This window comes from Capricornis sumatraensis, chromosome X (genome assembly GCF_032405125.1).
Source record: "Capricornis sumatraensis isolate serow.1 chromosome X, serow.2, whole genome shotgun sequence".
In the NCBI taxonomy this organism is placed as follows: Eukaryota; Metazoa; Chordata; class Mammalia; order Artiodactyla; family Bovidae; genus Capricornis; species Capricornis sumatraensis.
Window position 1 is genome coordinate 97,142,906 of NC_091092.1, and position 20,345 is coordinate 97,163,250.

At 41.0% G+C, this 20,345-nt stretch overlaps 1 protein-coding gene across 2 annotated transcripts in view; it reads left to right on the plus strand.

Moving 5' to 3' along the window:
• The window catches only part of ARHGEF9 (Cdc42 guanine nucleotide exchange factor 9), a 156,954-nt gene that overhangs the window by 98,219 nt on the left and 38,390 nt on the right, over window positions 1-20,345 (plus strand). The window contains exons 5-6 of one of the 2 annotated variants that reach the window (XM_068962146.1): window positions 3,123-3,252; window positions 10,012-10,143. In XM_068962146.1, the coding sequence (XP_068818247.1) occupies window positions 3,123-3,252; window positions 10,012-10,143 (262 nt within the window). The remainder of the gene's footprint in view (window positions 1-3,122; window positions 3,253-10,011; window positions 10,144-20,345) is intronic. The other variant, XM_068962147.1, reaches the window with a different exon arrangement.

Below are 20,345 nucleotides of genomic sequence, written 5' to 3' on the forward strand. Positions count from 1 at the left end.
TAATATAAATTTATTTATTTTAATTGGTTAATTACCTTACAATATTGTATTGGTTTTGCCATACATCAACATGAATCCGCCACAGGTATACATGTGTTCCCCATCCTGAATCCCCCTCCCTCCTCCCTCCCCATACCATCCCTCTGGGTCGTCTCAGTGCACCAGCCCCAAGCATCCAGTATCATGCATCAAACCTGGACTGGCGATTCATTTTTTTTCTTTTTCTTTTTATTATTACTATTATTATTATTATTTTTACTTTACAATATTGTGTTGGTTTTGCCACACATTAACATGAATCCTGGTGATTCGTTTTTAAAGCACAGCCAAAAACTATTTTAGTCTTTTAGGCCAAAGCAATCCTAAGGCCTTTTTGGGTTTAGTGGGAGTCAATAAGATAGAATATCTCCCTGGGATTTGCCATTCCTATACTCCTTCACCTTGTGAGTGGAACCCCTGCCTCAAGGCCTTTTTTCCCTCTTTGTCTCTGGTCTCCTCCTCTTCCAGCCCCAGGCACTAGCGTGCTGAGAGAATGTTTCAGCCAGTGGCAGGCTACATCAATCCCTGTCCTCATTTGGGGTGACCCACTGAACCTAGCACTATCCCTAGACCATGGACAGTTCCTTCTTTCTAGCCTCAGGAAGCTGTATCAAGGTGATAGCTCCTGCACTGCATGTCAGAGTAGCTTGGATTTGAAGGCAATTTGAGGCTATTGCCAGCTTGAAGGCTTAGGAACATAGGTATTCAGTTAGGTAAGTCTGAAATGTAGGCAGTCAGAGTAATTTATGAGGGAGAAGATTAGACTGATAGAGAATGATAAGTGAAGAATAATGCTACCTTTGTTTACAGGAGGGTGACATGTCTTCACCGCCCCCTACCCAACCTTGCTTAAGCTGACAAGAAGGAAGGCTCTGTGCAAGAGGGAGGTTAGCTGACCTGTCTAGAACAAGACAATCTTGGTTCAATCAGTCTCCTCACTAGGATGCTGGACTCAGACCCCCTCTGGAAGCCTGAGGGCTCTGAGCAGGGTTCAGGCTCGACCGCAGCTATTTATTGATTGACAGTATGGCACAGTGGCAGTGATAAATTCATGGCTGAGTAGTACATGGGGTCAGGTAGAGCATTTTCATACCAGTACTGTCCAATGAGACTTTGTACAGTGATGGAAACATTCTATATCTGTGAGGTTTAATATAGTAGACACTGTTGACATATGGATATTGAGAACTGAGAAATATAGCTGGTGCAACTAAATAAAATTTAAAATTTTGTTTAATTTTAATTAAATGTGGCTAGTGGCTACCATATATACAGTGTAACTCTACGCTTTATTTCCCAGAAGTTGGCTTAAGGCATTTTCCTGATGCTTTCAAATCAGACAGTGGAATAACATGAGCCTAAACAATGGGGTGCTTATGTATGTCAGGAGCTTCTGCCCTGCAACTACCCCTTCTGTCATTACCCTACCCTGCTTCTAAATTACAGGCTAAGATAGTCTTGCCAGAGCAAAACTTTGACAGTTTTACAGAGCACAGTAGTTACACTATAGATTGGAGCAAGTAACTGTAAAATGTTGTAATGCAATAGGAACAAATATAATATTTTGTGGTTGGGTCTGAGAAGTCAACAATTCAAGGACCAACTGGGAGAAAAACAGCTTCTAGAAAGCATATTATAAAGAAATTTAAGAAATTTAATTGTGAGTTCAGTATGAGTCAGAAGTGAAATCCATAAGAAAAATTGGTAATAGCCAACATTCATTAGGCTCAGAATAAAAAATAGTTTTTGGTGCATTTGTGTGTGTGTGAGCACATGCGCATGTTAACAGAGTTGTCTTGAGACAGAATGGACTGCTTAGGATATGTAGTGAGTATCTTGTTACTGGGGGTGATAAGATGTAGTAACATTTGACGATTATAGTCTGGAAGGTATGCAGAGAAAAGACTGGAGCCAGGGAAGCCAGATAAGAGGAGGCATCTGCCCTGGCAGTTACAACTCCCTTTCTCCTGTGCTTATGTTTGATCTACCACTCCCCAGCTCAATATATTAGGAAAGATAAAGACAGTTGCTGTGCTCTTCTCTTTCTCTTCTCTTCTTTCCAGTTGATGCTGGGACAGTGAGCAGGTTAGTGACCACAAAGCATGTTCAGCTTCTCTAAGGAAAAGTTAGTTAAGACTGAACCATAACTCATCCTCCTCCCTTCTCAGTTTATAGTAATTACACCAAATATCTGGGGTTTCACTTTCAACATGCTTTTCACAGGAGCTATTTGATTGGGAATTAGAGCAGACAAGCAGAGAAAACTTGGCAGGGTGATATAACCTTTAACAAGTGGGCCATCCAAAGTCCCAGGAAAATGGGATTAGGATTATACTTCTGAGTTAGAGGTTTTGAGAGACTACCCATATAACATCTATACTAGAGAAATGTTTCCTTTGTATTAATAATACTACTAACATTTGTTATAAGCCAAGAGTAAAACCGTTGTCATGGATTAGTAAAAGTTCAACAAATTCTACTGTAATTCTCCCCCATTTTACAGATAAAATATATGAGTCACTGAGAAGATAAATGTGATTTGTGCAAGACCACACCACTTGTCAGTGACTAAAGTCTGATTTGTGTCCAAGGAGTCTATCTCTGTGGGGGAAAGGTTTGGATGTTATTTTATAGTTACTTTGGGCAGAGGTCCCTAGAAATAGGTGCTAGAACAGATGATAAAGTTGTCTGGACTATGCCATGTGTAAAGCTCCCTTCTTGATCCTTGGCGAGTATGGAGCTTGTCCTTATGATCCAAGATGGCTGGAAGAACTTCAGCCTTCACATCTAAATTCTAAGCATCAGGATGAAGTAAGGACCAAAGAACGGCCTTCTTTCTTTCTTAAAGGAGATTTCTCAAAAGTTCTGCCTAACATTTCTATTTATATATCACTTAACTGAACTAGATCACATAAATCACCTCTTGGAAATGTATTCCTTTACTCCACATGGCATGGATTCCATCTGAAAATGAGGGCTCTGTTGCTAAGTAGGAACAGGAGAATGGATGTTAGGGTTAACACCTAGCGCATTGGTTCTATGGCACATTAATTCATCCAACTTGTAATTTTGTGTCTTCACAGTGACTACAGGTATGTGGCAGCTGCTCTGGCTGTCATGAGAAATGTGACTCAGCAGATCAATGAACGCAAGCGTCGCTTGGAGAATATTGACAAGATTGCACAGTGGCAGGCCTCCGTTCTAGACTGGGAGGTAGGACACTTTCACCAGCAGGGACACTGGAGAGTTCAAATACCTTAGCCAGAACCTCACATTCTAACCAAAAATAAAAAAAGAGTAATAATATTTGAAAAGCAGGAGCAAGGATTTAGATTAGAGCCAAGGCAAAACTCACTGCTAATGAGAGGTGTGTAAGTCATGCCTGACTCATAGTGACCCCATGGACTGCAGCCTACCAGGCTCTTTCGTCCATGGGATTTTCCAGGCAAGAGTACTGGAGTGGCAAGGAAGAGGCGATCTTAAGCCTCGTGGTCATAGTGTAAAATTGAGTCAGTTCCCCATTCCACTGGCCTCCACATAGGTATAATTTCCTGTAATTTGAGAGGTAGTATTCCTCTAACTTCTCATATAGTTTAGCACATTCTGAGGGGATTAAATATCAGCCTTAGAGTTACTTAACCAAGATCCAGAAAAAAAATCATCTTTCCTTTGTTCTGCGACCTCTGTTCCTCTTTAATGTAAATGGCTGGAAATGTCCAGTTCTGAGCAGTGGGCATATTTTTGAGTCTTATTTGAAGGATAGTCTCCTCATATAGAATAGAAAACAGAAGTGATTCTTTGAGATTCAGGGAAAGGAAGGAAACATCTAAAGAGACCTTCTTGCTCCTAAGAAGCCAGCACTGGCACATATTTATTAGAAAATCACAGATTCTCTTTCCCTTTGTCTGGTTTGCTTTTGGCTAGTTGCCTGATCAAATGACCTCTAGCAAGCCCATAAAGTCTCAGGTACTTTGAAACTTTGGCTGGCTAGCAGGTCTCTTTTTATCTACCCTTGATGGGATTCTCTGTAATACAAGTTTCCCAGCAGCAATTGACTTTCTCTCCCATGGAACATTTTTCCCCTTTCCAATACTTGGAAGACTTTCTAATTCCTCCATGTGCTCTGAGCCGCCAGTCCCTGCATCTGGGGTCATACAATACCAAGGATAGCTTGAAATTCTTTGCCCTGCTCAGGAAGCTTCAGTCACACCCAACTTGAAAGCAATGAACTATAATTTAAAGATTCAGCATCTCAGAAAGAATTTTATATGTTTATGTCTATAGGTCGAGGGGGAGAGAGAAACAAAAAGGCAAATCTGAGGTAGGATTGATAGGCGGCAGTTACTCTCTCCCTCTTTTGTAAGCATGATTGATTTGTCCTCTAATCTCTTCTAAGCCCACACAACCCTGCTTGACAAAGCCCTTATTTATTTAAGTTAGTTAGAAGAAAAATTCTTTGTGGTTAACTTTTCAGACTCTGTGGTCACTGTGGAACTTACCAGATACAGAGAGGTTGCCCTCTAGGAAGGCTTTTCTTTAGCAAGGCCTGTTGGGTATATTTCAGAAGCCAGGCCCAAAGTTTTGATCAAGTGTACCATATCTAGTCTTAAATACTTCTAGAATGTCAGTGTCACTAGGGGTTTTAGTGAATTCCCTGAGCAGCAATCCTGGTCATGCTTATGCACATGTGTGTGCATATACATACACATGCACACCTTGTAATGATGGTGAAAGTCTGAGAAGCCTATTCCTCAGCAAGGCCAAATAGCAAATCAATGACAAAACTAAAACTTGAAACTAGTCTCCAAATTCTTTTTTTTTTTTTTTTTGAGATACAAATACAAGCACTTTGTTTTAAAAAGTAAACACAAAAGATAGATATAAATTCAAAAGTGTTTAAATACTTCCATTTTGAATAATTCAATTAAGAGGGTATTCTTTTCACTGCTGCACCACATACTCTTGTAGCCTTCTGCTTCCTGCAGCCCAGTTGCTGTCCTTTATGATATTTACAGGGACTTGTTTCTGCAGTAAAGTATCCATATCTAAGAAAGAATAAAACTGTCTTGGCGGGGGTGGAATCCAAATCCCAGTAAGGCTAAAGGTGGATGAGTGCCGGGGCCTCCTCCAGAAAGAAACAGGATATGTCTGTTCCATGGCTGGTTGGCTCTTGGCTTAGGTGGCCCAAGCTCACTGGATCCTTTTGTTGTATATTCCACCTACCCAAGCAGTTGAACAGGCAGAGAGAAGCTCTGCCAGCTTGCCAGCTTGGTGGGGGCTGCTGTGGACAAGCCTTGCACATCAAGAAAATGAAGCAGTGCTTTTCTCTTTTTGCTACTCCATTAACTCCTGCAGATGTTTGAAAAAACAAGGTAGCTGTTAAAAACATCTACAGAATAATTCAAGTTTAATTTGTCAAATGAGAAAGAACAGTCATAGAAGGAACCTTCAGAGCTTAATATCCCTTGAAGAGAAATTAGGAAAGAGGGTGGACAGTTGGTAGTATACAGGCAATAGAAATTGTTGCCTTCTCAATAAATCAGAGCATTTGGCTAGAGAGCAGGAGATCTTGTATTATATCCACACCTAGCCCTCCCTTAACTTATTTTGTAAACATTTTGGGTCTTTTTGCCCACCTCCCATTACCATCCCTGTTCCCTGTCAACCTATAGGGCTTAGAATTCTTTGAGTACCCTCTGCTCTGCCTCACCCTCTAGGGCTCCTAAAAGTCAGTATCAGTATCACCTATACTTCTAAATAATAAGTACCTTGGACAGCTTAGGGGAGCAACAGGAAGAAGAACTTGTACCCAAGAATTACAATTTCTTGGAAATTTCTAATTTCTCTGATGCTGATATTTGTTTAAGCTGTCACTTTGGTACCCTTCACATGCATTAGATCCACTTGAAAGGAAGGAAGAAGGAGCATATCTGTGACAGCTTCTTTTTATCTTTTTAATTTTTTTCTGGAGATTTTTACCAGGATCCCAAATTTGAAGCTCGTGTTTAGGAACTTGATTGTGTGTAGTTGTGATTACTTGTTCATAACACCCCTCCCCTCAACAGCCTGGTTGTATAATACTCAAGAACATGTTCTAGTTTACCATTGGATTTCTGAATCCAAAGAATTTAGAGGAAATACAAAAGCCAAATGTGATGGAGGCAGCAGAAACATCTACTTACAAGCTAAAGTGACTGGATGAAGCATGTTCCTTGGACCATTAGATAAAATGTGGAGCTGAATGTATTTGTTACTTCCCTGCCCTCCTGCCAGCAGGAAGAATCAAAAATAAACTATGAGAAGAATAGCATTTCCCTTGTCCTTCTCTCCCTTGATGTTCTCAGGGCACAGCCCCACAGGAGATAATTAGCCTGTAATTAGAATGAGATGCTAGATACTGAAATATCGAGATTAATGAGATGTGGCCTTGGCTATCCAGTGAGGGCAAATATATCCTAGGAGGAGCAAAATCATGGAAGAATAGAAGAAAACAGAAGGCATGTAGGGGAAGAGGAGGTAAGAAGTGATTGCACTTGAGGGGTCAAGGCAAAGAACTATGTGGTGCAAGTGGAGCAGAAGGGCAAAGCAGAGAGCTCTAAACTCTAAGGTCTCTCTCCCTTACATGAACTGATTTGATGCTCTCAAACAGCCATGTAAAGTGGGTCAAACAGAAACCCTTGTATTAGCCACAATGTTTAAATGAGGAAGCAGATTGATGGTAATTAAGCTGCTTCCCAAGGAAGTGAGTTGGTGGCAGCACTGGCCCCAGAACCTAAGTACTTGACATTCCCACCTTAGAAATCTTCCAAGGCAGCTGGTTGTTCCATTATGGGATCATTATTTTGCTGTGGTTTGATGGTTTAAAGCATGACAATTAGAGGGACTCTGTCCTATATTCTTCCACTTTGGCCATATTACTTTTAATTTCTCTGACATTGGTTTAGGAGTAAATAAGAGTACCTCCCTTATTCATCAGAGGGCAGACAGAATGAAAACCACAATCACAGAAAACTAACCAAACAGCACATGGATCACAACCTCGTCTGATTCAATGAAATTATGAGCCATGCTGTGTAGGGCCACCCAAGATGGACAGGATATGGTGGAGAGTTCTGACAAAATGTGGTCTCCTGGAGAAGGGAGTGGCAAGCCATTTACAGTATTCTTGCCTTGAGAACCCCATGCCAGCTCAATTTAGTCGCTCAGTCATGTCTGACTCTTTGGAAAGAAAAGCTATGACCAACCTAGACAGCATATTACAAAGCAGAGACATTACCTTGCCAACAAAGGTCCACCTAGTCAAAGCTATGGTTTTTCCACTAGTCATGTATGGATGTGAGAATAGGACCATGAAGAAAGCTGAGTGCCAAAATACTGATGCTTTTGTATTGCGTTGAAAGCTCTTGAGAGTCCCTTGGACTGCAAGGAAATTAAACCAGTCAATCCTAAAGGAAATCAGCCCTGAATATTCATTGGAAGGACTGATGCTGAAGCTGAAGTTCCAATACTTTGGCCACTTGATGCGAAGAACTGTCTCATTGGTAAAGACCCTGATGATTGAAGGCAGGAGAAGGGGATGGCAGTAGATGGGATTGTTGAATGGCATCACTGACTCGATGGACTTGAGTCTGAGTAAGCTCTGGTATTTGGTGATGGACAGGAAAGCCTAGCATGCTGCAGTCCATGGGGTTGCAAAGAGTCAGACGTGACTGAACTGAACAGTACATTCCTTATTGGGTTATGAGTATTAATAGGAGCGTGTGGCACAAGATTCGGGGCACACAGTAATATTCAAGATAATAGCTATCATTATGTGGAATGCACTTTTCTAAGCACTTTGTAAGTTATATAATTCTTACAACAGCCAGATGAGATTGGTCATATTATTATCATCATTTTAAATGAGGAAACTGAGGAACAGAGAACATAAGAGAGTTACCTGACAACAGTCAGCTTGGTGAGCACAGAGGTGTATTTATTCAAGTTTCCTTCTTGTTAGAATGACACCAAGTGGCACTCATAGCTAGTACTTAGAACAGAATTGATATAATTGGGGTACTCCTCACTGGTAGAGTGGGTGGACCAGATGGCAATGAACAGTACCCTTGGTCTGATCATCCTCAGCTTAGCAAATTGTGCCTTTAAAAGTCATCCTGGGCATCTTTGTATAGCATTGGCCCCCTTTATACCTTTATTTTACTTCCTAAATGTTTAAAATGGATTTTAATACATGTTCCTGGCCTGCCTCAAGTTGGGGCATGGATGAGTGGTACCACTTTCAGCTTCCCATCCCTCCAACACTAAAACCTCGCATGGCCCCCACACTCTCAAGGATTCTTTTCCTAGTCCTGGGCCTCCAGAGGTTCTGGGTTAGTATGTGGGCCCACCAAGGAGGAGTGTTTACCAAAATTCCAAGGAGCCCCTAGGCTGTGGTCTGGAGTCACACTAGTATCACTGAGCTTTCTTTTTGAGATTGTATTATTAGAAAATATTTCCACCAAGCTCCTGTTTTTCTTCCTATCTCTTAGACTGAAAAAAAAGTGGTATGCTCAAGAATACCATTTCTAGCTACCCCTCTCATTGTGCCACTGCCTTTCCTAGGTTGTTTGCCTCTGATTGTTTCCAGGAAAATGCAGGAGCCCCCATGTCTAACTCTGACTTGAAAATTTTTGGTGCAAGGCTGAGATCTTAGCATTAAAGTGTCAGGGATAGGACCTTAGAGATCATCCTCACATACCTCATTTAACAGCTAGAAAAACTGAGACCCAGAGAGAGGAAGGGACTGACCCTTCAGTGCCTTTTTCGCCTAGAGACAATATAATGTATTGACAAAAATGAGCACACTTTCTGGAGTTGCAGACTTAGGTTTGGATTATGGATCTTTGGCTAATTAGCTGGGTGACCATGGCTGATCACTTGACCCCTTTGTCCCTCAGACTATACAGATGATAGTGAGACTATCTACCTCCCAGGGCTGTTGTGATGCTCAAGAGACAGAGTGAAAGTATGTAGCATAATGTCTGACCCCTGTAGGTGCTCAGTAAGTATTAACTCTCCTGAATCATGGAGCCACTGCTCTTTGTCCCCATGGTTTGCCTTGCATTCCACAAGTTCTGAGCATATCTGTATTAGACTCCTCTGCTGAGGTATAAACTCCTTAAGAACAGGGCCAGATATGGCTTGGCATCTGACATACACCCCTACATATCAAGTTCCCACAAATAAAAGGCCCTTGGAAACTGAAATAGAGTTAGCTAAGAGTTAAGTGTCTTGACGGGGCTTTTAGTGTGTGTCTGATTCTACATAGCAAGAAAGATAAGCAAGATATTCAGACTTTCTGGATATCAGACCAAGGTAGCATGTGGTGATAAAATTTCCTACTTAATCAGTATATTTTAATGAACTGAGAAAAGAAGGAAACACAATTTTAAGAGGGTGAATGGATTCTCTTTCTCTCCCTTAAAAATCATCTCCTCTTTATCCCTCCTTGTCTTGTTTTACTTGTCTGGGAACCAAAGTGACTTCTCGCACCTGTTCAGGCTTTACTCTTCAGGTACAAGAAAGAAACTTAAAATCTAGAACTGGGATGAAAGATTGGGATGGAAAGAGAGATTCATAGAAAAAAAAAAGAGAGAGAGAGGGAGAATATGAGAGAGAGAGAGACAGACAGACAGACAGACATCTCAAGGCAGCTGGTGCCTCTGCGGCCAGAGAGCAACTGGTAAAGAAGGATTGTAGCAGTCCTGGGTAGCGGGGCTCATTTGACTTCAGGGTAAACAAGACTATGGGTCTTTGTAACTCAGGGAGCCTTTCAGGGACTCCCAGGGGTCCCTCCCTCCATTCCTTCTTCCTCACTAGTCCCTTTCTGTCCTGCTTATTTCCCAGCTTATAGTCAACTCTAGGTGTCTCCAGGCAGATGAAGATGTCATGCTTCCTGCCTGGCTGCCTCTCATTATCATATGTCCTTTCCAGGGCGAGGACATCCTAGACAGGAGCTCGGAGCTGATCTACACTGGGGAGATGGCCTGGATCTACCAGCCCTATGGCCGCAACCAGCAGCGAGTCTTCTTCCTGTTTGACCACCAGATGGTCCTCTGTAAGAAGGTAACCCTACCCCTTTCTTCCCTGAGGGAGATGGTCACCTCAGGGAGCACCAGACCCTTCCTCACTGTCATCCCTTGCTCCAAATGAGGTGGGCAACCCTGCTAGGCAAGAACAAGACAGGAAATCGGCAGCAATTCCATATCATGATCACTGGTATGCCTTGACATCACAGGCAGTGCTCTCTTATTGGCTGTGAAACTCTGAAATTCGTAAATTTTGTGTTGGCATATTTTTTACACTTTTCCCTCCTTCTCTTCATGGTGATCTTTCTCACTCTCTTCCACCCAGAGCTGATAGACTACACGGCTGATCTGTACCAGTTCCTAAAAATATTGTAATATCTCTATCCTAGTTTGTGAACAGTGGCTTCCCTGAGCACCTCCTCCCATTTATTCTCTAACAGCTTTGCCCATCTGGCTCTTACTGCCCTAGGAACCAATACAAGACATCCTAATTTACTCTTACAGGTAGGTACCTTTGTAATAGGAAGTTTCCCTGTTCCCCTACCCATTTCCTCTATAAGGTGAGTCACATCCCTATAACTCTCAACTGTGCTCTCCTTTACATTCCCTTCTCTTTAATTCATTTGAGAAAATGTCTTACTCTTATGATTAACTCAGTATGAGTGTTTGTTTCTTAGTATCTTCTCCTTGGTGGGTAGGCAGGTGGCATATGTTTTCAGCCTGATTCCTCCAGATTGGATACTGTTTCCTCTACCTCCTCCCTTGGATAGGGAGTTCAGATAACTTTTGGCTCCAAGGACTGGTGGAAAGAATTTGGGACCAGGGAAAGTAAAAGAGGAGGGCAAAACCAAAGAATGTTTCAGTTCAGTTCAGTCACTCAGTCATGTCCGACTCTTTGTGACCCCATGAATCGCAGCACGCCAGGCCTCCTTGTCCATTACCAACTCCCGGAGTTCACTCAGACTCACGTCCATCGAGTCAGTGATGCCATCCAGCCATCTCATCCTCTGTCGTACCCTTCTCCTCCTGCCCCCAATCCCTCCCAGCATCAGAGTCTTTTCCAATGAGTCAGCTCTTCGCATGAGGTGGCCAAAGTACTGGAGTTTCAGCTTTAGCATCATTCTTTCCAAAGAAATCCTTAGAGTGGCTTTAAATTCACCATCCTACCCTTGGCTCTTTCTCCATAATTCACTCCCTTTTTTCTCTTCCTCACCCATAGCAAATACCTTTGCAAGGGAATACTAAGTCATGAAACATTAGGTTAAACACTGTGATGTTTTCTAACCTGGAGAAGGAAATGGCAACCCACTCCAATATTCTTGCCTGGAGAATTCTATGGACAGAGGAGCCTGGTGGGCTACAGTCCATGGAGTCACAAAGAGTTGGATATGACTGAGTGACTTTCTTTTTTTTCAACCTGGAACAAGAATCACACATTTGTTTTTAAGCTGCTGTTCTTTGTGTATGCCACATCTTGTATTAAATCTTTGTTCATTTTCCTTTGATGGTACATTGAGGGAACAAATAGAGTTTCAAGTGAAACCTCTTCAGTGTTTGGGGATAAGCTTTTAAGTACCAGCTCTGGAATTGATAGCTGGCTAGTTAATGGAGATAGTTACTGCCTCGGTCTTGACCTGACCCTGGAAGAGATAATTTTTAGGAATCTGGAACTTGACTAAGCACCCAGCCCTCTTATTATTTACCGGCAACTCTTCCTTAGACTTACATCAAATCAAGAGGCAGATTTTTGAGGGTTAATTTAGGTAGCCAAGGAAATTCTCAGCATATCAACCATGTTACCCATAGGCATCTGCCCATTCTTCCCACTGAGGCACTTTTACACTCAGAACAACCAGTCATAGAGAACAAATAAAACAACTAGGAAGCTGGTTTATTTTAAAGTTGTGCACAACTCAGACCCTGTTAATCTGTGTACCTGTCTGCCAAGGCTGAGATTACTTTAAGTAAAATGTGAAGCTCAGCTCTGTAAAGAGGTAGATATAAGGAACTAAGAGATAGAGCCAGGAGCGAGGACACAAAATAGTGAGGCAAAGGCTAGGAATAAAGGGAAGAAACAAGATTGACAGTGGGATTAGTTTATGAGCAAGGGGCAGCAGAAGAATAAAATGGAATGAGAGTCAGCTCCAGGCCAGCTAGTATGAGCCAGTGATTAAGGAGAAACCAGAAGTCAAGGCAGGGTTGGGGGTTCAAGCAAGCCAACCTGGCAGGATGGGGGTAGCAGACAACAAGGATCACAAAAACAAGAGAAACCTTGAAGCTAGCATAGCTTTCTTCCAATGAGAGGCTTCTTTTTCTAGCAAGAACTGTGGACTCACCTTCCAGAACAAAGCTAACTCAGACTCTTGAGTATAAAGGGCACTAACTACATACCTGGGCCTTCTTGACTCTGATTTCTCAGAGCATGAGCAACTACAGCTTGATTTTTCAAAGGCTATTAAAGCTATATATATGATGCTTGTGTTGAGGCTATGGTTGAGGATTTCTATTTGATACCTAAAATAGGCCTTTCTATTCAGCAAATAGGGAATAAACTTTTGAGAAATGACCATGAAGCCAAAATACGGTATAGAAAGAGACAAGGTCCTTTGTCTGCTGAGAGATTGAGAGACCTCTTGTCATTGCTATAAAACACTTTCCTTATGAGGTAGAGCCGGAAGAAATGGACAGAACCTTTTGAAGGTGAAGATTCCTTTGGCAAAGGAAATCTGCAAAGGAAAAGAAGGAGAAGGGTCAGGACTAGAACTGGGTGAGTAAGGCACTCACCTTAGGCACAGATTTAAAAATGATGCCCCAGAACACAGTAATCTTTTTACAAGGAAGAAAGGGGACAAGAAAGCTAAGTAATCAAATGTCACTACACTAAGCTTTGTGATGAGTTCATATTTTAAAAGGAAGAGGAAACATGGGGCCCTAGCAAGTGGATAAATAATATGTAACATTTTATATGTGGTAGGATGTTTAATAGGAGTGACAAAGATTAGTTTCATGAATCCTAGAATGAGTAAAAGTTAGTTTTTAAAGATTTTAAGATAATATCAGTGATTTTAAAAGATCTGTTCAATGCCATTCTCCCAAATCATCCCACCCTCTCCCTCTCCCTCTCCCACAGAGTCCAAAAGACTGTTCTATACATTTGTGTCTCTTTTGCTGTCTCGCATACAGGGTTATCATTACCATCTTTCTAAATTCCATATATATGTGTTAGTATACTGTATTGGTGTTTTTCTTTCTGGCTTACTTCATTGTGTATAATCGGCTCCAGTTTCATCCACCTCATTAGAACTGATTCAAATGTATTCTTTTTAATGGCTGAGTAATACCCAGAGTGATGGTATGGGGAGGGAGGTGGGAGGGGGGTTCAGGATTGGGAATACATGTACACCCATGGCGGATTCATGTTGATGTATGGCAAAACCAATACAGTATTGTAAAGTAAAATAAAGTTAAAAAAAAAAAAAAAGATCTGTTCAAAGAAAGAAGAAAAAGTGATATTCTGTCAGCTCCCTGCTAAAGGACAAATAATTTACTATTAACAGAGGAACATAAAACTTCTCTGTCAATGGAAAAAGAGCATAAACCTGTTGAGGGGAAATTTAAACCAAAGTATCTGTAGTTGTAAGAAAACACTTCAGTGTTCTGAATTTTGTACTGTAATTATTGATCCCCTGCTCTGTGCCAGACAGCTCTGCCTTCTTCAGGCTTGTGATATGAAATAATTAAAAAATACGTACATCATTGGGCACTGAGATAATTCTCAGATGTCCCCAGCAGAATTGCTGTAGATAAATGCAACAGAATCATGTGTTCCAGGAGATCTATCAAAACACTATCAGTTCAGTTCAGTCACTCAGTCATGTCCGACTCTTTGCGACCCCATGAATTGCAGCACCCCAGGCCTCCCTGTCCATCACCAACTCCCGGAGTTCACCCAAACTCATGTCCATCAAGTCGGTGATGCTATCCAGCCATCTCATCCTCTGCCGTCCCCTTCTCCTCCTGCCCCTCTCCCTCCCTGCATCAGAGTCTTTTCCAATGAGTCAACTCTTCGCATGAGGTGGCCAAAGTATTGGAGTTTCAGCTTTAGCATCAGTCCCTCCAATGAACACCCAGGACTGATCTCCTTCAGAATGGACTAGTTGGATCTCCTTGCAGTCCAAGGGACTCTCAAGAGTCTTTTCCAACACCACAGTTCAAATGCATCAATTCTTCAGCGCTCAGCTTTCTTCACAGTCCAACTCTCACATCCACACATGACCCCTGGAAAAACCATAGCCTTGACTAGACAGACCTTTGTTGGCAAAGTAATGTTTCTGCTTTTGAATATGTTATCTAGGTTGGTCATAACTTTCCTTCAAAGGAGTAAGTGTCTTTTAATTTCATGGGTGCAATCAACATCTGCAGTGATTTTGGAGCCCCCAAAAATAAAGTCTGACACTGTTTCCACTGTTTCCCCATGTATTTCCCATGAAGTGATGGGACCAGATGCCATGATCTTCGTTTTCTGAATGTTGAGCTTTAAGTCAACTTTTCACTCTCCTCTTTCACTTTCATCAAGAGGCTTTTTAGTTCCTCTTCACTTTCTGCCATAAGGGTGGTGTCATCTGCATGTCTGAGGTTATTGATATTTCTCCCAGGAATCTGGATTCCAGCTTGTGCTTCTTCTAGCCCAGAGTTTCTCATGATGTACTCTGCATAGAAGTTAAATAAGCAGGGTGACAATATACAGCCTTGACATACTCCTTTTCCTATTTGGAACCAGTCTGTTGTTCCATGTCCAGTTCTAACTGTTGCTTCCTGACCTGCATATAGGTTTCTCAAGAGGCAGGTCAGGTGGTCTGGTATTCCCATCTCTTTCAGAATTTTCTACAGTTTATTGTGATCCACACAGTCAAAGGCTTTGGCATAGTCAATAAAGCAGAAATAGATGTTTTTTCTGGAACTCTCTTCCTTTTTTGGTGATCCAGCAGATGTTGGCAATTTGATCTCTGATTCCTTGGCCTTTTCTAAAACCAGTTTGAACATCTGGAAGTTCACTGTTCACGTTGTACCAGTTTTCAAAATTTAAAAGATTCCCGAAAATACAGATTGACAATGATGGACTAACATTCACTGTGCACCTCTCTGATTCTGTTCTAAGACCTTTACTTTCATTAACTCAATTTAATCATCACAACAAACATATGAAGTAAGTACTATTATTTTCGCATTTTAAATATATATAAAGGGAGGTACAGAGAAGTTATATGGTTATGAAGTTGCCTAAAAGTTGACAGAAGGTAATGGAAAAAAACCCTGAATATATTGTTCAATAAAGTTCTTGGTGAAAATGAAAAATGTATCTTTTATTTTTGCTTAAAAAAACAAAGTAACTTGTTAACCAACCCAATATAATTTGCCCAAGGTGATATCATAGCTATTGAGTGATGGAGCCAGGAATTGAATCTAGGAAAGCTAGCTCCAGACTTTTCATTAGTGACCTCTATGTAATTATTCCCATTAAGCTTGTCAGAATTCTATAATAGATTATCAAACAGAGGTGAACATTTAAATGGAGGTTCAGTGACAGGGACTCACCATTGGTTTCCTAATAGCAGATCATGTCACATAAAATCCAGTTTCTATCTTGCCATTAACTAGAGTAGTTGATGGGCAAGTTGCACTAGATAGAAAATATCATGATTTTAGTCTAGTGCTTCAGATTTTCTAAGGTTTCCTTGGAGATAGAAGGAATGTGGAATGGTAGAAAAAGCATAAAATTTATGGTCAGAATTTGGGCTCCTTAGTTCCAGCACTCCCTAACTACATAATTTCAAACAAATGACTTTTCACTTCCTCCACCTTTACTTTATTGTCTGTAAAATGGAGATAACAGCTACTCTACAGGATTGTGAAGATTAAATGAAATCAGTGCATATAAAATGTCTGATAGAGGGCATTACACCTAGTAGGTACTTGTTAGTCTTCTCCCAACCCAATAAAGAAATAATCAGCCTTGTAAGATAGTAAGGTCTCCATCACTAGCATGCATGCTCAGTCCTCTGTCGATGAGCTTCTCCAGTTAAGAATACTGGAGTGGGTTGCCATTTCCTCCTCCAAGGGATCTTCCAAACCCAGGGATCAAACCTGCATCTCCTACATTGCAAGTGAATTCTTTACCTGCTGAGCCATCAGGGAAGCCCCTCCATCACTAGATGTACCACCAAGTGAGCTAGATGTTTTCCTGCCAGGGATATTATAAGAGAGATTGAAAGACCTGATTCCTGAGATAATTTGGCCCAGTTATTATTAACAAGTTCTCATCTAGCTCTCAAGATTCTGTTCATTCCCAAAAAGTTAAGCTAAAACTTCCCCAACTGGAAGTTGGGATTGTGTACACCACTTAGAACAGCTTGAAAAACGTGTAGCTTGTTTCAGAGTGTGCATATATGTGTGTGAATATATATATGAAGATGCTTTCTAAGGGTCATTATACTCGGTGGAAAATGACACGAGTGGCTTCTAACTATGTGATCCTTTCCTTAACTTTTGCTGCTTCCCTCTTTGTCACTTTTGTTTTGAAAAATCTAGATAAGCCTTTTTTTTTCCCTTGTCCATTATGATATCACTTATGTTTCTGCTCCTCTGCATCTTGTTGTTGTAAAGTCACTAAATCGTATCTAACTTTATGTGACCTCATGGACTGCAGCACACCAGGCTTCTCTGTCTTTCAGTATCTCCCTGAGTTTGCTGAAACTAATGTCCATTAAATAGGTGATGCTATCCAGTTATCTCATCCTCTATTGCCCTCTTTTCCTTGTGCTATCAGTCTTTCCCAGTATCAGGGTCCTTTTCAATGAATCAGCTCTTCTCATCAGGTGGCCAAAGTATTGGAGCCTCAGCTTCAGCATCAACAGCATCAGTCCTTCCAATGAATATTTAGGGTTGATTTCCTTTAGGATTGACTGATTTGATCTCCTTGCAGTCCAAGGGACTCTCAAAAGTCTTCTCCAGCACCACAGATTGAAAGAATCAATTCTTCAGTGCTCAGTCTTCTTTATGGTCCAAATCTCACATCCATGTATGACTACTGGAAAACCATAGCTTTGACTATACTTTGCTGGCAAAGTGATATCTCTGCTTTGTAAAATGCTGTCTAGGTTTGTCATAGTTTTCTTCCAAGGAGCAAGTGTCTTCTAATTTCCTGGTTGCAGTCACTGTCTGCAATGATTTTGGAGCCCAAGAAAATAAACTGTGTCACTGCTCCCAATTTTTCTTCATCTATTTGTCATGAAGTGATGGTACTGAATGCCATGATATTACTTTTTTGAGTGTTGAGTTTTAAGCCAGCTTTTTCACTCTCCTCCTTCACCCTCATTAAGAGGCTATTTAGTTCCTCTGCACTTTCTGCCATTAGAGTGGTATTATCTGCATATCTGAGGCTGTTCATATGTCTCCCGCCAATCTTGATTCCAGCTTGTGATTCATCCAGCTTGGCATTTCTCATGATATACTCTGCATCTAAGTTAGATAAAAGGGTGACAAATACAACCTTGACATACTCCTTTGCTAATTTTGAACTAGTCCATTGTTCCATGTCCTGTTCTAAAAGTTGCTTCTTGACCTGCGTACAGCCTTCTCAGGAGACAGGTAAGGTGGTCTGGCATTCCCATCTCTTTACGAATTGTCCACAGTTTGTTTTCATCCACACAAAGACTTTAGCATAGTTAATGAAGCAGAAATAGATATTTTTATGAAATTCCTTTGCTTTCTTTATGATCCAATGAATGTTGGTAATTTGGCCTCTGGTTCCTCTGCCTTTTCTAGACCTTGCTTGTACATCTGGAATTTCTCAGTTCATATACTGCTGAAGCCTAGCTCGAAGGATTTTGAGTTGCTAGCTTTTGAAATGAGCACTACTGTAAAGTAGTTTGAACATTCTTTGGCATTGCTCTTTGAGATTGGAGTGAAAACTGACCTTTTCCAGTCCTTTGGCCACTGTTGAGTTTTCCAAATTTGCTGACATATTGAGTGTAGCTTGTTAACAGCATCATCTTTTAGGACTTGAAATAGTTCAGCTGGAATTCTGTTACCTCCACTGGCTTTGTTTGCAGTAATACTTCCTAAGGCCCAATTGACTTCACACTCCAGGATGTCTGGCTCTAGAACAGTGACTACATGTTTGTGTTTATCCTAGTCATTAAGACCTTTTTTGTATAGTTCTTCTTCTGTTCTTGCCATCTCTTCTTAATCTCTTCTGCTTTTGTCAGGTCCTTACCAATTCTGCCCTTTACCATGCCCATCCTTGCATGAAATGCTCCCCTGATATATCCAATTTTTTGAAGAGATTTCTAGTCTTTCCCATTCTATTGCTTTCTTCTGTTTATTTGCATTGTTTGCTTAAGAAGTCTTTCTTCTCTCTTCTTGTTATTCTTTGGATCTCTTCATTCAGTTTGGTATATCTTTACCTTTCTCCTTTGCCTTTTGCTTTTCTCCTTTTCTCAGCTATTTGTAAAGCCTCCTCAGACAACCACCTTGGTTTCTTGAATTTTTTTTTCTTTGGAATGGTTTTGGTCACTGCCTCCTGTACCTTGTTACAAACCTCTATCCATAGTTCTTCAGGGACTCTGTCTACCAGATCTAATCCCTTGAATCTGTTTGTCACCTACATGGGTGACATAATCATAAGGGATTTGATGGCCTGTGGTTTTCCCTACTTTCTTTTATTTAAGCCTGAATGTTTCAGTAAGGACCTCATGATCTGAGCCACTTTCAGCTCCAGGTCTTGTTTTTTGCTGACTGTATACAGCTTCTCCATCATTGGCTTCAAAGTATGTAATCAATCTGCTTTTTCAATGTTGACCATCTGGTGATGTCCATGTGTAGAGTTGTCTCTTGTGTTGTTGGAAGAGGGTGTTTGCTATGACTGGTGTGTTCCCTTGACAAAACTCTGTTAACTTTTTCCCTGCTTCATTTTGTCCTCCAAGGCCAAACTTGCCTGTTACTCCAGGTATCTCTTGACTTCCTACTTTTGCATTCTAGTCCTCTATGATGAAAAGGGCATCTTTTTTTGGATGTTGATTCTAGAAGGTCTTGTAGGTCCTCACAGAACTGTTCAACTTCAGCTTCTTTGGCATTAGTGGTTGGAACATAGACTTGGATTACTGTGATATTGAATGGTTTGCCTTGGAGACAAACCAAGATCATTCTGTTATTTTTGAGATTGTATCCAAGTACTAGGATTTCCTGATAGCTCAGTTGCTAAAGAATCTGCCTGCAATGCAGGAGGCCCCAGTTTGATTCCTGGGTTGGGAAGATCCCCTGGAGAAGGGAAAAGTTACCCACTCCAGTATTCTGGCCTAGAGAATTCCATGGACTGTATGGGCCATGGGGTTGCAAAAAGTCAGACATGACTGAGCACCTTTCATTTTCATTTCACTCAAGTACTGCATTTTGAACTCTTTTGTTGACTGTGAGGGGTAATCCATTTCTTCTCAGGAATTTTTGCCCACAGTAGTACATATAATTGTTATCTGAATTTAATTTTGTTTAATATTTTTTTTGTTCTTTTCCTCCTGAGATGATTATATTGGAAATGATTTAGTTGCTTCTGGAAATTTTACCCTTTTTCGTTTCTTCCCTTTCATATTTTACTGAGTAAGAGAGAACCCCTTTTCCCTCTCCTCAGTCAATCATCCACCAATATTCTTACAACTCTGCTGTTGCTGCAAACAGCCTTTTCCCTACCTTTCATCAATTGTGCCAGTCTGGACATGCTCTGTTGTGCCCTGCATCATAACTGCTTAGTTTTTTGTTGCTTTCATCATATTCTGGGAGAATTGGAACTAAATTGAATGTAGGGATGCTGGAGAGATAATTTATTCTGTTCATGGAACTTTCTGCCTTTGGACCATTTTTTTCATGAACTAAAGGGCCAGACTTGGAGGTTGAGGCATTTGGAACAACTCAAAAATGCATCAGAGATAGAATAAAATAGAAAAAAAAAGATTTCTACTTTAAAACCAGTGGGTTTAAAACAAGAACACCTGAGTCCAAGACTCTACTGTCTCTTACTAATTTGCTTAACCTTGTGCCAGTTCTTTAAGTCTTTATTCTTATCAGTGTCAAGTCAACCTGATGATAGAATTCACCTGAGGAGGCTTTGAGGAGAATCACTTGAAGTAATGGGATGCAGTGAACTATAATGTTAAGATCATGGGTTCTAGAGCCAGACAAGAGACC